The sequence below is a fragment of the Microcaecilia unicolor genome, chromosome 3, assembly GCF_901765095.1.
Source record: "Microcaecilia unicolor chromosome 3, aMicUni1.1, whole genome shotgun sequence".
NCBI lineage: Eukaryota > Metazoa > Chordata > Amphibia > Gymnophiona > Siphonopidae > Microcaecilia > Microcaecilia unicolor.
The window spans coordinates 59,801,475-59,826,530 of record NC_044033.1 but is presented as its reverse complement, the minus strand read 5'-3'; the positions used below and the strand labels follow the sequence as shown (position 1 = coordinate 59,826,530).

The 25,056-nt window shown below is 42.3% G+C and overlaps 1 protein-coding gene across 1 annotated transcript in view; it reads left to right on the top strand.

Annotated features, from left to right (window-relative positions):
• Nucleotides 1-15,569, top strand: part of FBXO28 (F-box protein 28) — a 66,847-nt gene extending 51,278 nt beyond the window's left edge. The window contains exon 5 of the mRNA XM_030195965.1: nucleotides 14,096-15,569. Coding sequence (XP_030051825.1) covers nucleotides 14,096-14,490 — 395 coding nt within the window. The 3' untranslated portion in view covers nucleotides 14,491-15,569. The remainder of the gene's footprint in view (nucleotides 1-14,095) is intronic.
• Nucleotides 15,570-25,056: the final 9,487 nt, after the last annotated feature.

The window sequence follows — 25,056 nt, the reverse complement described above, 5'->3', positions numbered from 1 at the left end:
TATGTAAGACAATGTCAATTGAAGCCACTCATCTTCACTAACCTTATTAAATGCGAATTATCAAGGCACGAACGGAAGGGTGTACTCTTATCCCCTCCAGCATCGCCTAAGGGATCTTAGACAGCGGGGGGAAAAAAGACATTACAGAACAAATCTGAGGCATGTACAGCACAGGGACTTCTCTCCCAGCGAGGTATTTAAAATCAGGCTTCTATCTCTGTGTGGGAGAGATTGAATATATACTTTCCATAAGCACATAAGCACTGCCACGCTGGGAAAAGACCAAAGGTCCATCAAGCCCAGCACTCTTGTGTCCGACAGCGGCCAATCCAGGCCCCAAGAACCTGGCAAAAACCCCAAATTTAATAATGATCAATGGACTTTTCCGTCAGGAATCTGTCCAGACCCCCTTTAAACTCAGCAAGGCCAGTTGCTGTCCCTACCTTCTCCGGCAACGAGTTCCAGAGTCTAACTACGCGCTGAGTAAAGAAAAACTTTCTCCGATTTGTTTTAAACCTACCACATTCTAATTTCATCTTGTGTCCCCTGGTTCTATTATTGTTAGAAAGTGTAAACAAATGCTTCACATCTGTCCGCTCTACCCCACTCATTATTTTGTAGACCTCTATCATATCACCCCTCAGCCGCCTTTTCTCCAGGCTAAAGAGTCCTAGCCGTCTTAACCTCTCATAGGGTAGTTGTCCCATCCCTTTTATCATTTTTGTCGCCCTTCTCTGCACCTTCTCCAATTCCTTTATATCTTTTTTGAGATGAGGCAACCAGAACTGAACACAATACTCCAGGTGTGGTCGCACCATGGAGCGATATAACGGCATTATAACATCCTCATGCTTGTTTTCCATCCCTTTTCTAATAATACTCAACATTCTGTTCGCCTTCTTAGCCACTGCGGCACATTGAGCTGAAGATTTCAACGTCCTATCCACGATGACTCCCATATCCCTTTCTTGGTCCGTAACTCCTAACGCGGAACCTTGCATGACATAGCTGTAATTCGGGTTCCTCCTTCCCACATGCATCACTTTGCACTTGTCAGCATTGAACTTCATCTGCCATTTGGACGCCCAATCCCCCAGTCTCATGAAGTCTTCTTGTAATCTTTCACACTACTACGACGAGACGACCCTGGATAACTTTGTGTCATCTGTGAATTTAATTACCTCACTAGTTACTCCTATCTCAAGGTCATTTATAAATATGTCAAAAAGCAGCTGTCCCAGCACAGACCCCTGCGGGACCCCACTAACTACCCTTCTCCATCGAGAATAATGACCATTCAACCCAACTCTCTGCTTCTTATCTTTTAACCAGCTCTTAATCCATAATAATACACTACCTCCAATCCCATGACTCTCCAGTTTCCTTTGGAGTCTTTCATGAGGCTTTGTCAAACGCCTTCTGAAAATCTAGATATACAATATCCACCTGCTTCCCTTTGTCCACGTTTGTTCACCCCCTCGAAAAAATGCAGTAGATTTGTGAGGCAAGACTTCCCTTCACTAAATCCGTGGTGACTTTGTCTCAGTAGCCCATGCTTTTGTATGTGCTCTGTAATTTTATTCTTAATAATAGCCTCCACCATTTTTCCCAGCACCGACGTCAGTCTCACCGGTCTATAATTTCCCGGATCTCCTCTGGAACCCTTTTTAAAAATCGGCGTTACATTGGCCACCCTTCAATCTTCCGGTACCACACCTATTTTTAGGGATAAATTGCATATTACTACCAGTAGCTCCACAAGTTCATTTTTCAGCTCTATTAATACTCTGGGATGAATACCATCCAGTCCTGGTGATTTACTACTTTTCCGTTTGCAGAACTGCCCCATTACATCCTCCAAGTTTACAGAGAAATCATTTAGTCTTTCTGACTCGCCTGCTGCAAATACCCTTTCTGGCACTGGTATCCCTCCCAAATCCTCGGTGAAGACCGAAGCAAAGAATTCATTTAATTTCTCCGCTACTGCTTTGTCTTCCCTGATCGCCCCTTTAACACCACATTTGTCCAGCAGCCCTACTGACTCTTTAGCCGGCTCCCTGGCTGTGGCCCTGGTGACATTTTTGACAAATCTGAGTCTATTCTACCTATCTTAAATATTTGTTCCTGTGTAAAATAAGCACTGTGTAATGTGTGAAACTGGCACTCCTGCAGTTCACTCACTGATATCTCAGGGATACATTTAATTAACTTGCCAAAATGCAAGGAAATGGCAGACAATCCCAGGTCCCGACTCTATTTGAAAATCAGATCTTCACGAGACTGTGTGGGAGATTAATTGTAGTTCTCTATGAAAGGAAGTGATTGACAGACCTCTATCTCTAAACCTATCAAAAATCGAAGACCCAATGAAAAAAAATGCATTTGGGTCCAATGAGCTATATATAATGCTGTAATTGTTGATAAGCCAAAAAACTCCCGGAGCTCAGCAACTCCCTTGGCCTGCAATGTCTCCCAGAAAGCATCTTACCCACCACCGCTCCCAAAACATGTTGTAAAACACCCTGGGAGACCCAACGTTGGAAACTAACATCATCCCTCCCTTGAGAAAATTATAGATTACCCTGAATAGTTAGCTGATCTAAGATCTCTGGATGTCCCCTCAGAAGAAAAAGCAGATGCCACCAAACCTCTCAGAGGAAGAAGAATCACAATCTGACGGAAACAGAGTGGCAAAGAGAATAATGCCATGGAGAATAATAACTCAGCCTCACACTCTGGGAGTATTTCCCTGCTGTTCAAGAATCCAATCTCTGAGGTGGCAGAGTAAACAAGCTTGATTATATGAACATAAGTTTGGAAGACTCACCTCCATATTTCCGAGAACCAAGCAAATATTTAAAAGACATTTTTGGCTTCCTACCAGCCCAACAATAGTGAGAGAGGAACCTTTGCAAAGAATTTAAATCACACTTCAACAATGTAAGAGGCAACAACCTTAGAGCATAGAGCCATTTAGGAAATAAGACCATATTAAAAAGTTGGATTCGACCATGAACCGACAAAGAAAGTTGTAATCACTATCCAAGTAAATTCTAGTATGATCCATTAAACTGTAACCTCATAGAGCAGGGAAATGTTATAAGGCCAACTGAATACCCAGATAATGAACAGAAATGGTCTCCCACTGCAAAGCAAAAGGGCCTTCCCATGTCTCATGTACAGAAGTCATAGTCGGCAACATCAGAGATTTTCCTAAATTCAGTTTAAAGCCAGAGAAATCACCATACTCCACAAAGCTCTCCATTAGGGCCAATAAATATACTTGGGTCTCTACAACATCTGTGAATGCAGAAAGCTTAAATTCATATGAGCCTATCGGACTTCTTTAATATCCAGATTATTTTTAATCTCTCGAATCAGAGGGTCTAAAGATAGAACAAAACAATACGGGGGATAGAGGACAACTCTGACGCGTACCTCTTTATATCTCAAAAGGTGAGAAAGAGACACCATTTACCCAAATCAGCGCTTGAGGGGATGTATAGAGCGCTTGTATAGCATCCAGAAAAAAAACCCCTTCAATGCCATATCTACCCAGAGAAGCAAATAAAAATCCCCAAGCCACACGAACAAAAGCCTTATCTGTGTCAAAACTGACTAACAGAGAAGGCGTATGTATTCATTCTACCTGTTCCAGCGAGATAAGGATTTTATTCAAGTTTTGTGTTATAGTGTGGCCTCGAACAAACTCCACTTGAGGCTGAGCTATCAAGAGAAGGGATCACTTGCGCCAAATGATATGCCAAAATCTTTGCAAATAATTTAGTCTCCACATTTAAAAGAGAAATAGGTCTGTAAGAAGAGGGTTGCACTGATCTTTACCTGGTTTCAAAAGCAAAACGATCTGTGCCAATTGTATTGAGCGCGGTAGGCCACTATCTTTCACAAATTGCGTAAATAAAGATTGTAATATAGGACCGATCAAGAGAGATAATTTTATAAAATTCCACTCAAAATCCGTCTGGACCCAGTGCTTTGTATAAGGAACTTTGTTGAATGGCCAAGGCTACCTCCTCTTCAGTTATAGAGGCATTAAGTTTATCCCTGGAACCCTCAGCAAGCTGTGGTAGATCTAAACTATCTAAATATACTTCTTACTCCAAATCCGCCTCCAGTGGCCAGTTGTAAAGGTGTTCATAGTATTGCTTTAAAACAGCTGCTGTTTCTTGATCTGTTCTGACCAATGCTCCATCTCCTCTATCTACCTGGGTAATAGTTTGAGACCCTCCAGATGGTTTGACTAGCTTGGCCAAAAGTTTCCCGGATTTATTACCATGAAGGTGTAGCTGAAACCTATAAAATTGCAAGGATTTCACTGCTCTCTCATGAAGTTCATTTAGAGAAGCCTGAAGTGCCAACAGTGAACTTCTTTGTTTTGGGGTTGGGTGAATGCCATATCGAATATGTGTTTGGACTAGTTATTTCTCTAATCTCAAAATCTCCTAATCTCTAACCCTCCGCTTAAAGGTAGTATAAGCGAGAGTCTCCCCTCAAAGCACCGCCTTAGCAACCTCCCAATAAAGTACAGGCATGTGCATGTGACCAGCATTATTGAACTGGTAATCTGCCCATTGTGCAATATGTATTCTCAAAATTCGAAGTCCCAGTAAAGATGTGGAGAAAATCTCCAGTGATAGTTTTTAGAACACCATATTGAGGCATGGTCAGACATATTATATGATCCTATTCGTGCATCAAGTACAGAAGAAAAAGCAGTGTGGAAAGAAGCCAATAATCTATTCTAGACTGTAACCCAAATCATGCACAATTGGGCGGATGCATTCCAACTAAAACTTAACGCAGAAAAATCACAATGTCTTGTACTCACCTCACAACACAACACAAAAAACTTCTCCACAATAATCACACCATATTGCTCTCTCCCTATCTCACTAAACTTGAAAATTCTTGGAGTTACTATTGACCGAAACCTCACTCTCAACGCCCACGTGAAGAACACGACGAAAAAGATGTTCCACGCCATGTGGAAACTCAAACGAGTAAAACCCTTCTTCCCGAGATATATCTTCCGCACCCTGGTACAGTCATTGGTAATAAGCCACCTGGATTACTGCAACGCATTGTACGCTGACTGCAAAGAACAGACTATCAAAAAACTCCAAACAGTCCAGAATACTGCTGCCAGACTCATATTTGGAAAAACTAGATATGAAAGTGCAAAACCACTGAGAGAGAAACTTAAGGAACGCATTGCGTTCAAGATCTGCACGATTGTACACAAAATCATTCACGCAGACGCCCCAATCTACATGTTAAACGTCATGGACCTACCTCCCAGAAACGCCACAAGATCATCTCGCAAATTTCTCAATCTGCACTTCCCCAGCTGTAAAGGACTAAAGTACAAGCTGATGCATGCCACTACCTTCTCATACACGAGCACACACCTATGGAACGCACTACCTACATACCTGAAAGCAATCAACGAAATAACTAACTTTCGCAAACCTCTGAAGACATATCTCTTCAACAAGGCCTACAAAGAGAACCTATAACCTCACTAACCACTTTACCAACACACCCAACTGAAAGTTCACCTTCTATACTCAACCCACTCACCCCCTTCTCTCTTCCCTTACTTAATCTCTGCACATCACTAATTTGTATCTGATATCCTGGAATGACAATGTCATAACTAAACTATGTAAGCCAGATTGAGCCTGCAAATAGGTGGGAAAATTGTGGGATACAAATGCTATAAATAAATAAATAACCCATGAGCTCTAGACAAATGCATATAGCCTATAGCCCTGTTCCAGGGGTGTAATGGCCTCCAAACATCTAAAAGATCTAGATGGGAACAAAGCAAGGGTATACTTTTAGTAGGAGTCCCACTATCTTGTGAGGAGCTCAGGGATCTGTCTAGAGCTGGTTCATGTACCATATTAAAATCCACCCCACCCCCCTATAATAACGGGTATATCAGGCAACCCAAGTACCCTCTGAATTATTATCTTTAGGTTATGATCATATGTGTTGGGGCCATATACATTACAGAGTAGTAAGTCGTTTATTTATAGAGACTTTAACAAAAAGAAATCTGCCATTAGGGTCTTTCCAGGTCTGGTGTATCACAGCATTCAAGCCCTTTCGAAAGAGGATCAAGAGTCCAGCTTTATGGTTCAAAGCCAGAGCCTCTACCTCTGTCTAACCCACCTATTTAATGTTTAAAATGTAAGTGATCATGGAGGGGTCGAGTGGGATATATATGGCTAAAGCGTGGTAGTGCTCCAGAACTTTGATGTTGAGTTTTCTGGTATCTTATGAAACTATTTCACCTAACGAGATATTTAAAGTGTATGATACTAGGAACAGAGTCATTTAACATCTAATATTAGCACTTGCTAAGGAAATTGTCAAGAGGGGAGGGGGGAGAAAAATGGGGGAAAAAGTGTTTGACGATGTTGAATGTTGCTAGACTGCTGTTTTGTATATCAATCAATGCTATATGAATATTCCAAGTTAATTTGTACTGTGATAATCGTCAATAAAACAGTTTAAACATAAAATGTAAGTGATCAGCTCAAGTTGCCCACAGCTGACATTTGGGTTTATCTCTTCCAGTGTACTTGCACAGCTCTTGTTCATTGAGTTTGTGGGAGATGCACTATGCATTGCTATGTGGACACAACTAAAAACACTTAGTCTATAGCTTTTGGAGGGAATCATCTTCTGATCTGGCTTTCAGCTTATTATAATACACAAATAGAGGCAATTGATTTTTATTTTATTTTAAGAAGGTGGGTTAAGTTTTGCATGTTTTGGTTTGTGACTGACTTGGAGTGACCATCCCAGTTTTGGGAAAGAAAATGACAAAACACTGGTGTCAGTCAAACCCAGGAGCATATTAAAAGCCTGATCCATAAGATTTCTTCCCCTTAGATGCAGATTAGTGGTAAAGCCTTCATAAACTCTACCATATATAAAATGTGGATCTGGGAGTTTACTTAAAACAAATACGGTCCCTTTAATGAGTGAAGATGTATTTCGATAGGTAAAAAATTAGAAAGACCCTTTGGGGCTCATTTTCACAGCACTTAGACTTACAAACTTCCATAGTAACCTATGGAACTTTGTAAGTCTAAGTGCTTTGAAAATACGCCTCTCTGTGAATGAGGCCCCCCCTCCAGCCTTGTTTGTTAAATGAAAAATTCAGATGGGCATAGTGCATTGTTTTGCACAGTTAATTGTTTTAAGCAAAGAGGCAGAGCAGGTTCTTAGTTTAACACAGCGGTTCTCAAACTGTGTGCTGCGGCACCCTGGTGCACTGCAGCAAACTCTCAGGGGTGCTGCAGCGCACAGCTCCCTACTTACCCTCCTACAGGTCCGGCATCTGTCACTTCCTGCTTCTTCACCTGCCGCCACTGCAGTGCTTGCAGCTTACAGTTTCTGCCACATCCAGCCCTTACAACAGGAAGTTGCATCAGAGAGGACCGGACGCGGAAGACTGGGAAGGCCCCGGAGTGCCTGTGTGAATCGCAGACGTCCCGAAAATGTAAGCACTGCAGCAGCAGCAGGGGAAAGAGACTGAAGCGGCAGCGAACCTGGACCTGCAGGAGGGAAGGTAGTGAGCAGTGCTGGATTTGGGGAAGGCAGAGGAAAAGGGAAGACCTGGGGGGGGGGGGGGGGGAGCCGCGGAGACCCATGTGGCTGGGGGGGGGGGGTGCGTGAACCGCAAAAGTTTGGGAACCCCTGGTTTAACACTAACTTTTTTTTCTAATATATTTTTCCTTAGCATCCCTCCGGACCGGCCCAGAATGTGACTAATGGGTTGTGTACACCTTCCAGCAGGTGGACACTGAGAAAAAAACTGTGACTGTAGCCAGCCAATAAGAGCCCTTACCAGCTAGAGAAAGATCCAGTAATCTCAGTCTCCAGCAGGTGGAAGGTGGTGAGCCCTTCAGTCTCAGTCTTTTCTATACTTCTTTCTCTTTTGGTTAACTTTTAAGTGTTGGTATGCCTTTTGTTCTGTGTCCCTGTGCATTTGTTTAAAAACAAAAAACCTGCTATTTGACGCCTGAAACCCCTGTGGGTCCCTCAGAGCCTTGGGGCTGCTGCACTCGGAACTAAGGCCGAGTCACTCCCCCTCTATCCTCCCTGGTGCTGGCTAATTGGACTTTGCTAGCTTGTTTTTGCCTGTTCAAAGCAAAATAAGAATTTCCTCAAGCGCCTCAAGGGGGGCGACTTTAGAGGATGGGAGAGGCAGCTATTGAATCTAAAAGATAAATAAATATCTATGTGAATGAAAACAGCGAGCCTCCCGGTCTGCTGGCTTGGCAGAGCCGTTTAAGGGCAGTAAGAACAAGCAGGGCTGCTCCAGAGCGATCAGATGTTTCTTGATCAGCTGTTTCTTGCCTTTTGTTTTACTATGTAGACAGAATCCGCCGCTGTTTCTGTCAGCGGTGCAGTTTAGGAGCGGCTGTATGTGTGTGCTGCTATGGCATGAGGTTTAATAAGGAGGACCAGGTTTCTGTTTTTCTTTTCCTGTCGGCCCTGTCGAGCAGGGGTGTCTGAGTCCGTTGCCGTTGTTTTGTTGTTCGTTGCGCTTTCCTCTTCGGTTCCGATTTTCGGCCGGAACCGCCGCCATTTTGGAGATCAGATGTCAGCATTCTGAAGCAGAGAGCCTGGTGTTTTGTTTACGGGGCTGGAGCTTGCGCCTGAGTGGATTTTTAGCCTTCTTAGGTTTCTTTTATGGGCCGCCCATAACGGGGAGGCCAGTTGAGTAAGTGTGGTCAGTTCCTAGCTGGTCATGCAGCGTTTTTCATAGTTTTTTCGGTAGAGGCACTGCTGCTTATCATTTCTTTAGTGCTCCAAGGCATACACAGCGCTGTAAATGGCAGGCCCTGTGCAGTGCGATTGCAACCTTGGCAAAACAGCAAGGGGAACTTCTTTCCAATAAAGAAGGCAGAGCTCATGTCTCTAATTTCCCAACCAAAATATTTGGGATATCTTTTCAATCTGGGCTATATCTGTCACGGATTGCTTTAAGGCATGTTTGGCGGGGCGTCCTCATTGAAATAAATAAATATTAATTATATATATATATAGTTTCTATCTATATTGTTATTTCTGCTAGTGTTATGCAGCTGTGCAGGTGGCCACTTTTTTTGTAGTCGTATAGTGCTCCCCTTCTGCACAGCGGTTTATGTATGGTCAGACATTTGCAACTTTATTTTTTCCTGTCCCTCTCCGCCTCTCTCCTCCTCCCCACCTCTCCCGCCTTTTTTATCCACTTCCTGGTGGGGTGACATTTTCTGGCATAAGAAGTTCTTGATGCAGTTTTCCAGCTTCAGTATATAATTTTTTCATATGACTTGCGTCCAATGCTGAGCCATGTCCAGACAGACTGCAGGCATAGCACAGTGATTGGAACACCCCCCTCTGTCCTTCGCAAGTTGGGCTCAATTCCCCCTTGGTGCTCTTTGAATGCAAGGGCAATTCAGGTAACCCTGCTGTTGCTCAGTTTCCAGTTATTAACAGTTGTTAAGTAGCATTTGGAGATAAGTGCACAGCTGGCACTCACCTACTACTACTTTTTATCTGGTTCGGAGTCAGTTCTTCTCCCGAATTAGCCAAGTTATTCCAAAAAGGTAGGGCTTCGAGTCCTTTTTCTTGGCTGATCACATTCTTACAATCAAAGCTGATGGGGAGTCTGAGAGCATATGTGTTGCCACTCTAGGCCAATCTGTAGGACCACCTGGTGTGCCATCCGGTCCTCAGCAATTCTCACATCTGCTCCCAGACTATCCACTAAATTTCTACTTTAGTTTTAGCAGGTGAGCAATATTATACTGCAGCATTTTTCCAATTACATCTCTTGGGATTCTGATTTCTCTGGAAGTTATTTCCAACAGGTCACCTAAAGTTTAGGTGCTGGTTTGAGGCAATTTCAGGAGTTATACCTCTTACAGCGTTCTAGTATTGGTCGGCTTTTGTGTCTTCCTGCTGTCAGATACTTCTCCATTGCTTCTCCTGTTCTGGGCAATACAAGGGTGCAAGCACAGACGCTGCTTCTTGTAGGCGCTCGCTTGGTGTCATTTCAAGAGAGGTGAGTCTACCCTTTGGATTGCTGGGTATTGCAGTTATGCGTTAGGGTACGCATATCACATGGCTCAGGAATTTCGTTCCGGTGTTCGCATCAGACTCGTGGCTGTCAGAGAAGCTCTCTGCCAGCATCTGGACCTTTGAGCAATTTCTTTCCCTTGGGCGCTCCAGTACCAAGGTCGTGCCTCCATTTTCTCTCCAATTTTAGATCTCATGCCGGTCGGTCAAGACCTCTAGCTGCCCTGTTTCGAAGGGGAACTTAGCGGCTTGTCATTGTCCCAGGGCGGTCATGGGATTTTTTCTGACTTCTCTCATTTCTTTCAGAAGTTGGCTATTCCATTCCTATTCGTCCTGAACATATTTGTTTCCTTCGTTTACCAAAGTCATGGTAGTTGTAGAGGCGGCTCTCTCAGTGAAGAGCATTTTATTGCATTTTCAATTGAACGATTGGTTGTTCTGGGCGAAGTCTTGCCGCAAGAGTCTTCTGGTGACAGCTCGGGGGGGCAGAATTCTTGCAGCACCGACTTGGAATAGTCGTTCCGCGTAGAATCTGTCTTCTACTCTCTTAGTAGATTATCTGAGCGTTAGGTTCTCTATATGCCGGAGTCGAGTGTTTTCTGTCGACTTCAGTCCTCCGGCTCCAGTCTAAACTCCGTCTCTCCGAGCAGACTTTGACTCCATCGGAAAGAGATTGTTTCTTCAGGTTTCTGGGGAACCAGGGCGGTACAGATCGAGCCGGTGCCTTGCGCTAGGATTCTCCTGGAGTCTCTTCAGAGGGCGCAACTGCCCAGATGTTTATCTCAGAAGGTTTCCCTTCATCAGTATTTGCTTCTTTTGTTCCAGGTCAAGTCCAGTCTACATGGCTGACTTTGACGCTTTAGTTTGACCAGAGGTATGCATTTGGATCAGCTCTGTTAGTCGGTGGTTGCGGCGGATGTCAGTCTCCTTGGCCGGGGAGCTCATTTTCAGAAGCAGTTTGTTCAGAGTCTCTGTCTCTTCAGAAGACATTCTTATCAATTAGACCAGTTGGGGACCAGAGCGCTTCATCTGGAGCTGCAGAGGGTTCTTATTATTCTGGCAGGCCGCGTAGTTCGGGTAATCTCGGGCTTTCTCAGCGGTCGTATATTTATCATCCCACAAAGCGCAATGACGACTGTGCCATTGCAGCGAAGGCTGTTGCTATTGTTTCAAGGGCCGCATGCTCATCTGGTAACTCAGCGGCTTATGTGGCAGGGGTCCTCAATGTTCAGGTACATTTTCTCTGTCATCTCAGGCTCGTTTTCAGACGGTGTTCGCCATCCTAAGTGGGCTTGCGGCTGTTTCTAGATTGTTGGGGCTCTCCCAAGTTGGATCGGTTTGCCTCTGTTAGCAATGCAATTTTCCTCTGTTTTTTTCCATCATTGTGAGGATTACATAGCGCAGGGCGTGGACATTCTTCCACTCTGCTAGTCAGCCGGTTTGAGGTATGCGTGTCCTCCTTGTCTTCTGATATGGTGTCTTCTTTTAGAAGGACATGGCGCACAGACGATGTCTACTTTTGGGGTCACTGGTATGATCTCGAAGATCTTAGTATGCTGGTTTTCAACATCTTCTGGGGGACCTTTTTTCCAGGCTTCTGGTCCAGCGGGGTTTTTTCCTCTCACAGGGTCCTGTCATTCATCCGAATCTGGATGTATTCTGTATTGCGGCCTGGCTCTTGAATGGGCTAAGTTGTTTAAGAAAGGTTATTTTTCTTAGCTCATTGCTTCTTTGTTTGATGAATGCACTTCTTTGATTGATGAGCACACTTGGAGGATATTTGAGGGCAGGCTACGGTTCTTGCGCCAGCCTCCTTTTCGTGCTTCCGTCACGTATTGTTCCAATTTTGTAGAGGGGCTTGATTTCAGGTCTTCTTTTGGCTTCTTTTAAGGTGCAGGTTGCGTTTTTCTCGTCCTTTTGGGATGTTATTCAGCGGAGGTCTTTAGCTAGTTTTCTAGCGGTGGTGCATTTTTTTGAGCGCATCTTAGCTTCTTCTTTTTCCTTAGCTTTGTTCTTTCCCTCGTTGGGGTCTGAATTTGGGGCTTACAGTTTTTACTAAGCTTCTCTTCAAGCCTTTATCGTCCTGTCCTCTGAAAGACTTGTCTTAATATACAATATATTTCTCCTGGCCGTTGCTTTCACTAGGCATGTTTCGGAGTGGCAGGCGTTGTCGTGTACATAGCTTTTCTTGGACTTCTGTTCCGATCGCGTAGTGATCCAACCAGTTCCTTTCTTTCTTCCCAGAGTGGTATGTTCCCTTTATGCTTCTTGGTTGGTGGTATTGCCTGGCTTACGTTCTTTTTGTGGCTCAGAGGAACGGCGACATTTGAGATCTTTCGCTGTCAAATGGGCGTTCCACCACTATTTTTTATTCTTCTGATTACATACGTCACTCTTATCATTTGTTCTGTTTAATGATAGGCGTACGGGGTTTCATGGCCTCTAACCCCTATTTTTCCTTGATGATTTTAACTACTGATTTCTGTAGTTATTCTTTTTTCAAGGAAACCTGTTTTAGAGCATGTTGAAGTTCATTCTGCAACAGGTCAGGTTGTCTTGTGGACAGAGTATAGTCTGGTGCCTCCACAAGACAGTGATACGGTAGCGATTTTGTCGTGTCTGCATTCTTTTTTCTAAGCTCTGTCGTTTCGAATGCCTCAGTCGTTGCCAGATACCTTTTGGAGCGCGCGCTTTTGTCGGTGGGGCTACTAGGGTCCCTCCCATATTTTCACTGCTTTGTTACTTCCCATCAGTCACATTCTGGGCCGGTCCGGAGGGATGCTAAGGAAGGGTAAATTAGACCTTACCTGCTAATTTTCTTTCCTTTATTCCCTCCGGACCGGCCCAGATCCCTCCCTCTAGATATCTGTGTTTGTTCGGAGCTGTGTTGTTAGTTGGTTGGTTTATGTAGGTTTAAAAAAAAAAAAACACAGTAAAGATTTTACTGAACTGTCCGGTTTTAAAGGACCGTGATATCTTTAAAGGCACTCACCCGTTGTTGGCAAAGTGCTGGTGGCTGCTCAGGTTTTTGGATGCACAGGTCTGTTATGTCTTCTATGACTTTCCTTCTGCTTTGGTACTTTGTTACTGGATCTTTCTCTAGCTGGTAAGGGCTCTTATTGGCTGGCTACAGTCACAGTTTTTTTCTCAGTCTCCACCTGCTGGAAGGTGTACACAACCCATCAGTCACATTCTGGGCCGGTCCGGAGGGACTAAAGGAAAGAAAATTAGCAGGTAAGGTCTAATTTACCCTTACTTATTTTCTCTGATTTAGTTCTAATTTTAAACTCCCAGGCTACCTTTGGTGATTTTTGCCAGGTTTACACCCCAGTGGTCTGTTTATAAATATTTTTCCCTGTGTAAGATTATATGTAATACTGCATATTGGCTTTCTTTGCCTCTCACCACAATGGGAGTTGTTGGGTTTGTGAACTGGAAGAGGGAGCTTTCAGGTGTGTGATCTGCAGGCTGTGGAGTCAGTCAGAAACACGTTTGGGTGGAGTCAAAGTCAGTAAAAAATGTACCAATAACTGACTCCGGCATCAAAATAAAAACTTATAACATTAAAATATATGATAAATTTATCATTTTGTACTTTTGTATAAAATCTTTGTCTTGGTTCTAAAATACTGGTAAATATAAGTTATATTCACTAGTACTTTAGTTCCAGAGCAAAAATTTTAAAGCCTAATATCAGTTGGAGTCAGACAGTAGAAAAATAGGAGTTGGAGCTGAAGATTTGGTGTATCAACTCCTCAGTATGATGGTCTGATCTTGGATAACAGCTGACCTCAAATCCAAGTATGTCAGTGAAAATGAAGGTTAACTATAGAATAGCTTTTTGGTTGATAGATGGATTGAATTTGTTTTTAATCATCACACATGATACTACTATCCATCACATTTACCTCATTTTGAGTTTGACTTGCCTCCTAACCCCATGGCCACAAATTTAAAATAAGTTATATAATTTTGTTTTTCCTTTTCTTAGTCTCTGGCCCATCTGCAGCTCTCTCATCAATGCAGCTCTTCCCCAAGCAAGGCCCTACAAGGCAGGAGGTTACCAAACTCCAGCAGCAAGTCAAAACAAATGGCGCAAATATGACCTCACTAAGGCGTGAGGTTACTGAATTCCGTACCAAGGTACAAGAGCAACAGAAACAGCTCCAAGACCAAGATCAGAAACTGCTAGAGCAAACTCAAATCATAGGTGAGCAGAATGCACGACTGGCTGAACTGGAACGCAAACTGCGAGAGGTCATGGAGAGTGCAGTGGAAAATCCTTCTGGGTCAGGTCAGGCCGAAGAGTCTCCTCGGAAAAGGAAGAAGGCAGAGTGCAATCTGGACTCTCCAAGGAAATCGAAACGTCTGCGAAATAAAAAATAGCAGTTTCAGAAGAACCCATAGCTTCATAGTTCAAGCAGTTTCACTTGCTGGGATACTGTGGTTAGGAGTATGGTGTCCTGGCTGCCATGCTTTTTAAAACACAACTGAGACTTGACCAGTAACTTGCATCCCCTCTCCCCATCCTGACCTGGTTCCCCCTATCTCCCAAACTCCACTTTGAGATGACATTTATCCTATTTCCATCGGGGTGAATCTCTTGCATAGACTAATCTACAGTTGATTTTACTCACAGATCTGTGCTTATCATGGTTTTGAAGATGTATTCCCTCCCCCATGCTGGTGTCATATATGTTTTGTTATAAAGTAAAAAAAAAGAAAGAGAGAAATGTTTATGCAGATATACACATTAAAATAAGGATGGTAAAGAAATCCCGTTCTTACCGACTAGAAGTGAAAACTCAGCTGAGTCTGTTTACTTTAAAGAAAACAGATTCAGTGTCTTCACTATTCATAATCTTGTTTTTAAACAAACTTGACTATTTTGTTATAAGTGACCTTGTCTGAAAAGTCTTAAAAGTAGTTGCAGCTTTTTTTGTATCCATTAATGGAAAATAACTTCATCTTCTGCAGTGTTAGCTCTGTTTTTAAGATTTGTCCAGGAATGTCAATGCAGCTGTAAAACACCCTTGTCCCAGCACCCAGTGAGTGCCACAGTCTGCATTTGAATGGACAGATGTGCGTGAAGAGTCTGATTTCCTGAACCAGGGCTTAAAGAACTATGGGCTCGGCCCTGGCCTAGTGTATCCTTCACCAGAACACTTTTCCTGCAGTTGGGAGAGCTGGTAGACATCAGTTTTGGCCCTCATCTCTGGGGTCAGAGGAAGTGAATTTCCTTAGCTTTCTTCCCCTCATATCTTGAAGGTTAAGCTGCCAATCTAGTTCTGTGGTGCACAATTTTGGTCAAAGCCTGGTTATCTACCTTCCACTTCTCCGCCATTGTAGGGCTGAATTTATCATGATTTGGCTGGGTGTGTTGGGAGAAGAGAAAACAGAACTGCACTAATATTGTACGACCCATTTAGATTAGGGCTACATGTCAATTAAAATTCTTAATCACATGATTAAAGGCGTCATGCATTTCCTCCTTTCCACTCCCTCCCTGGTCACGTGAGGTATTGTACCTTTGCTGGCGCATATGCCAAAGCCTCACCAGCCAAAGAAATCTATTGCCAAAGCTGCCCTCTTTCTCCTCGTAGTGCCTCAGGAGTGAGGAAGTCTGCTGCATTCCTTCAGTCACCAATGCTGCACACCCTGAGCATGCTCGTGGAATGTTTACATTGGCAGCTGGAGGGCACTCCGCTGACCTCCTTGCTCCTGAGACAGTTATGAGGAGGAAGGAGGCAATTTGGGCAGCATATTTCTTCAGCTGGCGGGACTTCGGCAAACCTAGCAGCCATTGAATAGGTGCTGCAGGTTTGGAGGAAGCCTGAGCTCAAAGTGAGGGGGGCCCAGGTAACCCTCCCATTGTCTAGCATTTCTCCTTCCACTCTACCCCAGGTCCATTATCTTTCTCTTCTCCTCTCCCTCCCCCAAACATCTCTTTCTTTCTTCCCTCCACCCCCAGGTCCATTATCTCTCCCTCTTTCTTTCTTTCTTTCTTTCTTTCTTTCTTTCTTTCTTTCTTTCCTCCCTTTCTTTCTTTCCTCCCTCTCTGTACTTCCTTCCACTTCTCTCCCTCCATCTTTCTCTCCCTCAGTTCAGCATCTCTTTTGCCTGTGTTTCCATAAATTTCTCAATCCCCGCCCCGGTGTATACATATTTAACAAAATCAAGTCTTCGCCTCTGCAGCGATATTCATAGGAAGCCTCCGGCTTGCACCCAGCCTTTCCCTCTGACCTGTCTTGCCCCTTCTTTCGCAACTTCCTGTTTTTGCAAGAGTCAAAGGGAAAGGCACAGTGCAGGCCGACGGCAGCCTATACTCCAGAGTGAAAACTTGATTTTTTAACAGGTGCACTTGTAGGAGGAATTGAGAGTTTTACAGAACCGTGGGTAGGGCCAGAAGGGAAGGGAGAGATGCTGTACCATGAATGGGCAGCAGGAAGGAAGGGAGGGAAATGTGCAGCAATCATTTTAATTATTATTTGTGATTTAAATTTTTTTATTTTTTTTTAATCATAACTAATAATTATCATGTTAATCACGATTAGCGTGCAGCCCTAATTTAGATTGATATGTCTGGACTGAAAGAATAGTTTTCATAGTTCATAGGGTGCACTGTTTCCCTTATCAAACCATTGACGGCACAATCCAGTTCCTGTACACATAAGCTGTTGGTAGGATTGTGCTGCTGCTGTTGTTTTAACCCATAATGAAAACTGTGATGCATAAACAGTGCACAGCTTATCTGTATGTGTGTGTGGGGTTTGTACATCACACGTACTCAATTGAAGTAATAGAAAAAAAGAATACTTTTTTGTTTTCCTATGAAAGGATAACCCAGTTCTTTAAAACCCCACACACACAGCTTCAGACTTTCTTTTGCACTTACAGGCTCAAATGAGTCTTGCACGGTTTCTGTATTTAAACATCATTTGTATGGATTGATTACTTTATCCCCTACTCTCCCTTACCTCAAATTTTGTATATTTTTTGGCAGGTAAACAAATATTATGCTCCTTAGATTTTTAATTCTCTGAATTATGTAGTTTACTTATCTGTTTGCTCTTGATTTGGACTGAGCTGGACAGAAGCATTTTAAATGTTAGCCCTGAGGTGGAAGTGACCACTAGATATCTGGTGTGAGCTCGTCATTGAGTAGGTTGTTTCAGAACGCGGACTCATTTACAGCCTGTCTATCCTAAGGTCCAGCAAATATCCTAGAACAGAAGAAACCTACTGGCATTTGTAACATTAACAAAAACTTGTAAATGTTTTCTTAAAATTTTACTTTAAGACATTCAGCCTGGCTTTCCTCTTGACTTCAGCTTGGAACTGAAGTGTAGTTGAAGGTAAAACGCAATTAATAATAGTGCATTACAATGGAGACTAGAATTACCAACAAATGCTGTGTCCTAAGAAGGTTTTACCCCCTTTCATCTGTGGTTGAAAGCAAGACTGGCTCCACATGATCCGTAAGACATGCTTGTCATCTGCCTTTTTAAGTCGGAGTTGTTGTATAAATTCAACTTTGTTTTCATCATTCTGTCCCTTCTCTTCCCTCTCCCTCAACCCACCTGTCCAAATTTCATTTTCACCTTTAGACTATCTGTTAGGCAGTTTATTTTGCACACATTGTACTGGTCTCTCATTTTGATTCTTGTATAATAATGTTAATAGGTTTACAGTTTGAAAGGTTTGCTGATCACATGGGAACTGTGTTAGAATGTTACCTGTAGTAAATACAAGTATGAAACATCTCTACTGCGACTTATTCCTGAAACTGGAGTATTGATGACGGGCTGCTAGAATCTGTGACTTTTTTCCTTTTTATAAAGCAGATTTTTCCATTGAATGTACAGTGACCATGTCTGGAAAGTAAAAGCATTACTTAAAGGAAAAGTTTCATCATCTAATGTTAGGCAAGTGCGAGTCTGGAACTTTGCCAAGTTTCCTGCCACCAGAGGTCATTAACATTTTTTTGAAGTAGGTGAGAACTTGTACGAGTGTATTCTAAAGCCATAAAAATATTAATGGAAAAACTCCCTTAATGACTACCAAAAATAAAACTTAAATATACAAAAAAACTGGAGTACCAAAGATGAGGATGAACTTATCTAATCTCACCAAATATTTGAAGAATAACACTTCTCTTCTATATCCACTAATTTGAGTCCATTTAATATACTTATCTGTTCTACTTTGTTACACAAAAGTGAGTCTGCTATAATATATAAATGATGCAGAAAATGTTTTTTATTGAGAGGGGGAACTTCTCAAAGATATAACTCACCCAAGCAGGGTTATCCACTGCCAGGGTGGATTAGCACCCTAGAGGGAGGACAAGCTTCTCAATCATTAGAAGTCCCCTCTCCTTGAAAAGTTTTTAATTTTTAAAGCTTTTAGTTGTTTTAAGCACACCTTCTAAGGAATGTATTCCATATGCCAGTGTAACAACTTAGGTCAAAAATGCAGCAGTATAAGTAAATAACAGTTAAGCAGTTAACAAAACAAGTGACAAAATTACTTAATTACTAAACTTCTGAAATGTTCTATCTGTGAAATTTATATGTTCCCCACATCCTATATTCACTCTGCACATTACGTTGTTTCATTACTCGTAACTTGTTCATAGCTTAAACTAAAGCACTAAATGATAAAGGTGCTGCACTTAACTCATGGCTGTTGAATGGGAAAACTCCCTACCCAGCAGCCGTTGTATCACAGCTCCTCTCCAAACACCTGAATTCCCAAAGGTCCAGTTACACCATGAGGCAAAATCCCTTTAAGTGTTATTCTTCAAATATTAGGTGACATTAGATAAGTTCTTCCCCATCTTTGGTACATTGGTACTCTGTTTTTTTTGTATGTATAAGAATATTAATGCAGCCTGTTCACCATAGCTGTTATGAATTGTCACTTTATTCTTTTGATTATTCAAATTCCTTTCTTTGCTGTAAGAATGGACAGCTGACAGTGGTCATCACATGGATTATTCATTTATTCATTCGTGTATTAATGTTTGTTACACAGGGTTATTTATGTAACAGGATTATTTCTTTAGCAGGTACTTATTTTGAAAGACTGATTAATAAACCACCTGTAGAGATGGATATATTATACCTTTATTTTTGTGAAAGTTGAATGGGGGTGATGGAGTTGCTTGCCTTTTCTTTTCTTGTTGTGGAGGGAGGAGAAAAACTTAGTTCTTGACAAGGCTTACATGGATTTGCCCACCCTCTTTGACGGCTATGCCTGTAGTTTCTGTTTGCAGGTATATACCACTTCCTTGCCATTTTTTAAAATAGGTATTTGGATTTGGCTACCTGAAGCTGGTAAATCTTGCATTTTTCTTTCCTTTTCAGGGTGGAAAGCAATCATATGCTGTTCTCATCTGTTGTACCTTGTAAAGGCTTCATACCCTTTTACATTTTTCTCTCTTAAGAAATATGGGCCAAATGTATTCAAGTAAGAGTTTTTTGTTTTACTGATCTACCTGCTAAACTCTACTCTCAACATGCATTTAGAAATATTTAAAATATTTATAGCATATTTTTCTAGGCAATACAATGGCTGAAATAATATCCACACAATAAAAAAATATATAGCAGTCAGATGGCAAAAGCAGTTAGCTTATGTGATTGTAAATTTATGGGATTATAAACCAAATGCCTATGTGAACAACATGGCCTTAAGATTCTGTCTAAAGAAAGTGCAGTCATTCAGCTTTGGTAACCGTACATGTAGGGTATTCTGTCAAAGAAGCAGCCATAACAGAAAAAACACCAATGTGAATGGTTGCTCTTTTAGGGGAGGAAGTTATCAAACTGTGTTAGGACTTTAACTTATTTGCCCCTTAATGCAAAAGGGCCCTACCACGGTGATGTTGAGTCACCATGGGTTATATAGTAATGAGATGCAAAACATTCAAATGGTTTCGATGCATGACCACAGAAGTTTTTTTTACAGAAACTCTGGAAAAGAGACATCAAAACCAAGAAGTCACGGACCCACTCATTCCCCAGGGAGTCTCATTTTCCCCTCAGGGAGAGAGATTACCCAACCAGAGATTTCTTTCCTCGGAGAGGCAGAGGGAGGGGTGCTTACAGAGGATCACAGAATTATCCATTCAACACGAAGAGATTTTATTACAACAACCAGGAGAAACTGCATCTGTACAGTCATCGGCAATAAAGTTTCCCATCTTCAATCTTTCAGATACTATATTAACAAAACCAGAGATTGAAGTTTTGCAGAAAGGCCTGTCCTTTGTCCCCACAGTTAAATATAATGCATTTCAAACAAGGATCGATTTATTTAAGTTCAGTCGCAAATTACAGATTATTCATGCTGTCTCCAACATTCCCATATTCATGCTTTCTCCAACATTCCCACTACTTCCACTGATATTTCCACAGTTGAGACCCTCCACTTGGACTCCTCCCAGCCCGATCAATCCACTGATTTAAGCATTCTCTTCGTGTGTAGAAAGAGATTTACTTCAATTAGAGAAGAAGAAATGGCTTAGGTACTATAATACTTCAAGGATAGAGCAAGAAGCTATTAAACATCTAAGTCATAATCGGGAAATAGTCATCAAACCGGCAGACAAGGGAGGAGGGATTGGGGTGATTAATCGAGAAGATTACTCAAAAAGGTGCAAAGACAACTCACAGATCTGGAATTTTATGTCCCCCTAGACAAAGATCCTACACCAGCTCTACAAGAAGACATTCAGGAATTGATAGACATTTCCTCACGCATGGGTTTTTTGACAAAAAAAAGAAGACTACTTTCTTCAGGTCAAACATCTTGTCATCCCTACCATATATATACTGCCCAAAATTCACAAATCTTTAGATAATCCGCCTGGCAGACCTATAGTTTCTGGGAATGGTTCAATCCTTGAGCCACTTTCCATATTTGTAGATGTCTTCCTTAGACCTTTTGTCCTGCAGATTCCATCATACATATGTGACAAAACAGACATGATTAACATACTACAGGAATATGAGGGCTTCTTGACTGACACCATCATGGTCACTCGACATAGAATCTCTTTACATTAATATTCCTCAGTTGGAGGCTCTCAGGATAATAGCAAACACACTTCAGAAAAGAACTACACATAAAAGAATTCCCAACCACCTTATATTAACCTGTGCCACCCTGAGTCTACAATAAAGTTGATTCATTTTATACCACCATAACTACAGCTTCCTGGAGTCATTGGTCCACTTCCCACTTCTTTACCTGAGATATATTTATACCAGGCTATAATCTGTTCAGGAAATACAGGGTAGGAAGAAAGGGAGGGAGGGAGAGCTGCATTATATGTTAAAGATAATATTAAAGCCACACAATTGCTGGTCTACAGTGTAAGGAAGAGGCACTGTGGGTCAATCTGGAAAGAAGGAATGGCAAATGTATTTACATTGGTGTGATATACAGGCCTCCTTCACAGAAGAAGTGGACAGAGATTTAATTGAAGACACAAAAATACAGCTGTGAAAGGGGAAGTGCTACTATTAGGTGGTTTTAATATGCTAGAGGTTGATTGGGGTATCCTGCTGATTTTTTTTTTTTTTTTTAAAGGTTCCAGGGTGATCTTGGATGTCGGTGCCAGGCAATATATTGGAAACTATTATAAAGAAATCTATGGAACAAATAGATAAATATGGTTTAATGGGACAGAATCAGTTTGGATTCAGCCAAGGGAAGTCCTGCCTCACCAAGTTGTTTCATTTCTGTTAAGGTGTGAATTACCGTCGGAGCTGTGAACACCTGAAGAATCGACTGAACTCGTGGCCATCCACCCACCGGGATTGCGGGCCAGGACACACAAGTCGCACAGGAACCGGGAGAAAGGTAGAAAACAACGCCTCAATGACCCGAAGCAGGGAAAGATAGCTGCACCTCTCTTAAGGACCGCACGAGACCTGATTGCCTAAACGTACCTCCCGCTCACTATCCTCCCTCTGACACAACAAGAACCGCTCGCCGAACTTACCTCCCAATCGCTGACCTCCCTCCGACAGAACCACTTACTCCTTCCCACAACTCCCAACCAGCGGAACACAAGACGTCTGCTCTCTTTCTACCCCAACCCAACCGATATAACCATCCTCACCAAACCACACTGGAAGCTTGCTCAGAGGCGCTGACTGGACGCATGCTGAGGCCGGGAGAGAACATCAAAGAGTCAAACGCCGCACACAGGGCTCCTAAATGAGAACGCAGTACGAGAAGAGGAACGACAGATAAAACCACAGCTCGTAAGCGATACTACATTTGAGATGTTATATGCAACACTGTGGACATCTGTTTTGTAGAATGCTGAGTGATTTCTTAATACAACTCTCTAGTCAGCATTGTGTGTACTTAGGTAGGGCAAATCCCTGTATCAGTGAATTGTTTTCTGAAAACAACTCTCTAGTCAGCCTTTTGTGTAGTTATGCAGGGCAAAATCATAAACTCACTGTATCATTGAAGTGTTCGATGACAAAATTTTCTCTAAAAGCTTTTAAATGCTTCTATGTATCTTATATCCACTACCACCAACCCAGCACGATGTGGGGACTAATAGTCAAAGCATGTGGTTAATGTCCCAACCATCTATATAGAAAGCAGGATTTTTCAACACACCAGCTGGTGTATGGGGATAATCAGATTAACTGCTTCTATCGCTACAGGCCAAATGGTGTGGTGTAAATCCTCATACAATCCCCTTTTTTTATTTATTTTTGCATCTTTGTGTCCCAAAACTGCAAATTCGCAAAGATATATAATATATTACTTCTTAACATTAACTTATCTTTAAAAGGCAGCAGCTTAAGGATAACAGGGAACCCCCGCCGACATGGCCAAGTTTCACATAGTGCTTTATCAAGGAAGAGGCTCTCTGCAACATAAACCATACAAAAATTAATATCCATACTTTCAAATATCAAACACTAACTTACTCGTATTACAATAACATTGTTACCATTTCATCCTGCATACGCTCCTGCATATCAAAGATGGCCGTGGCGTTTCTGCGTGAGCCTTTCATTTAAAATGAACTACAGCTGAGGCATAAAGAAAGCAATACAATTGGATACTCAGTCAGAACCGGACAACCAATTAAAACTCCAGCAAATAAGACTACAACATCGACCACCAATCTATTTCCGAATTAAGACCATCAGGAAAAAGAGTTTTTAATTTAAATATCCATTTTTGCTCCCTAAAGTTTAAAAGTTGAGCAACATTCCCACTCTCCCACCCCATACTGATCTGATCAATTATTCTCCATCTGAGATCAGAAAGCGAATGCCCCCTCTCCAGCCAATGCTGTACCAAAGGCGCTGAGAGAATGGAATTTTTTATACAGGACTTATGTTCATTCAACCGTATTTTAATCGCACTAGGCGAAACTTGGCCATGTCGGCGGGGGTTCCCTGTTATCCTTAAGCTGCTGCCTTTTAAAGATAAGTTAATGTTAAGAAGTAATATATTTATATATCTTTGTGAATTTACACAGTTTTGGGACACAAAGATGCAAAAATAATAAAAAAGAAGAAAGGGGATTGTATGAGGATTTGCACCACACCATTTCGCCTGTAGCGATAGAACAAGATTGTTCATATGGTTGTGAGAGGCAGTTAATCTGATTATCCCCATACACCAGCTGGTGTGTTGAAAAATCCTGCTTTCTTTATCTATGTATCTTATAGCATTATACCGAATTGCAGTAATGTAAACGGCTAAAACAGACCTAACCACTTCCTCTGACCTACTCTATTATACACTGAATTGCACTATGGACTGCAAGTACATACACTGAACTGCACGATTAGCTGTAAATTTTTACCAACCACCATTGTTTTCCACGGCTGAACACTAACTCACACACGTTCCTGCTGCACCTTACAAACTAACACCAACGTGAATACTAACAAACTACTCCCAATAATTTATTGTCTCTCCATAATCCACCACGCACTCACAACCCCTCTCACGGCCAATAATATACCCACAGTACATAAATCATGCACACAGCCCAAATACAATACACCTCCCCAAAAGATCAAAAAATGGAACGGAAAACCTACCACCTACGGACACAATCAACAGAAAGGAAAGAAAGGACACAACAAACTCAAATACCAAGAGGACAGACAACTAATAGAAATCATCATAGCTTCGAACCCAACCGAACCCCACCAACTAATACAAATGGGTTACATAAATGCCAGATCTGTAGTCAACAAAACTACGACAATAACCGACTGGATCACAACCGACAATCTCGACTTCCTTCTCATTAGCGAAACCTGGATCCATGACTCCAAAGATCCCATAATTTTAGAGCTATGCCCTCCAGGGTACAAAATTACCCACTGGACAAGGAATGGAAAAGAGGAAGAGGCATAGCTATAATCTATAGCTCCCAATTCACCGTCACAACAATAGCCGAATCCATACTCCCCAACTTGAAATAGCTTCAGTTAGAATCAACCACCCAACCAACCCTGCATGACCACCTAAACATAGTAGATGACGGCAGAAAAAGACCCGCACGGTCCATCCAGTCTGCCCAACAAGATAAACTCATGTGTATACCTTACCTTGATTTGTACCTGTCTTTTTCAGGGCACAGACCGTATAAGTCTGACCAGCACTATCCCCTCCTCCCAACCACCAGCCCCGCCTCCCACCATTTGCTCTGGCACAGACCGTATAAGTCTGGCCAGCACTATTCCCCGCCTCCCAACTACCAGTGCCACTTCCCACCACCGGATCTGGCACAGACCGTATAAGTCTGCCCACCACTATCTTCGCCTCCCCACCACCAACCCCTCTTCCCCCCACCGGCTCCACCACTCAATTTCGGCTAAGCTGAGGATCCATTCCTTCTGCACAGGATTCCTTTATGTATATCCCACGCATGTTTGAATTCCGTTACCG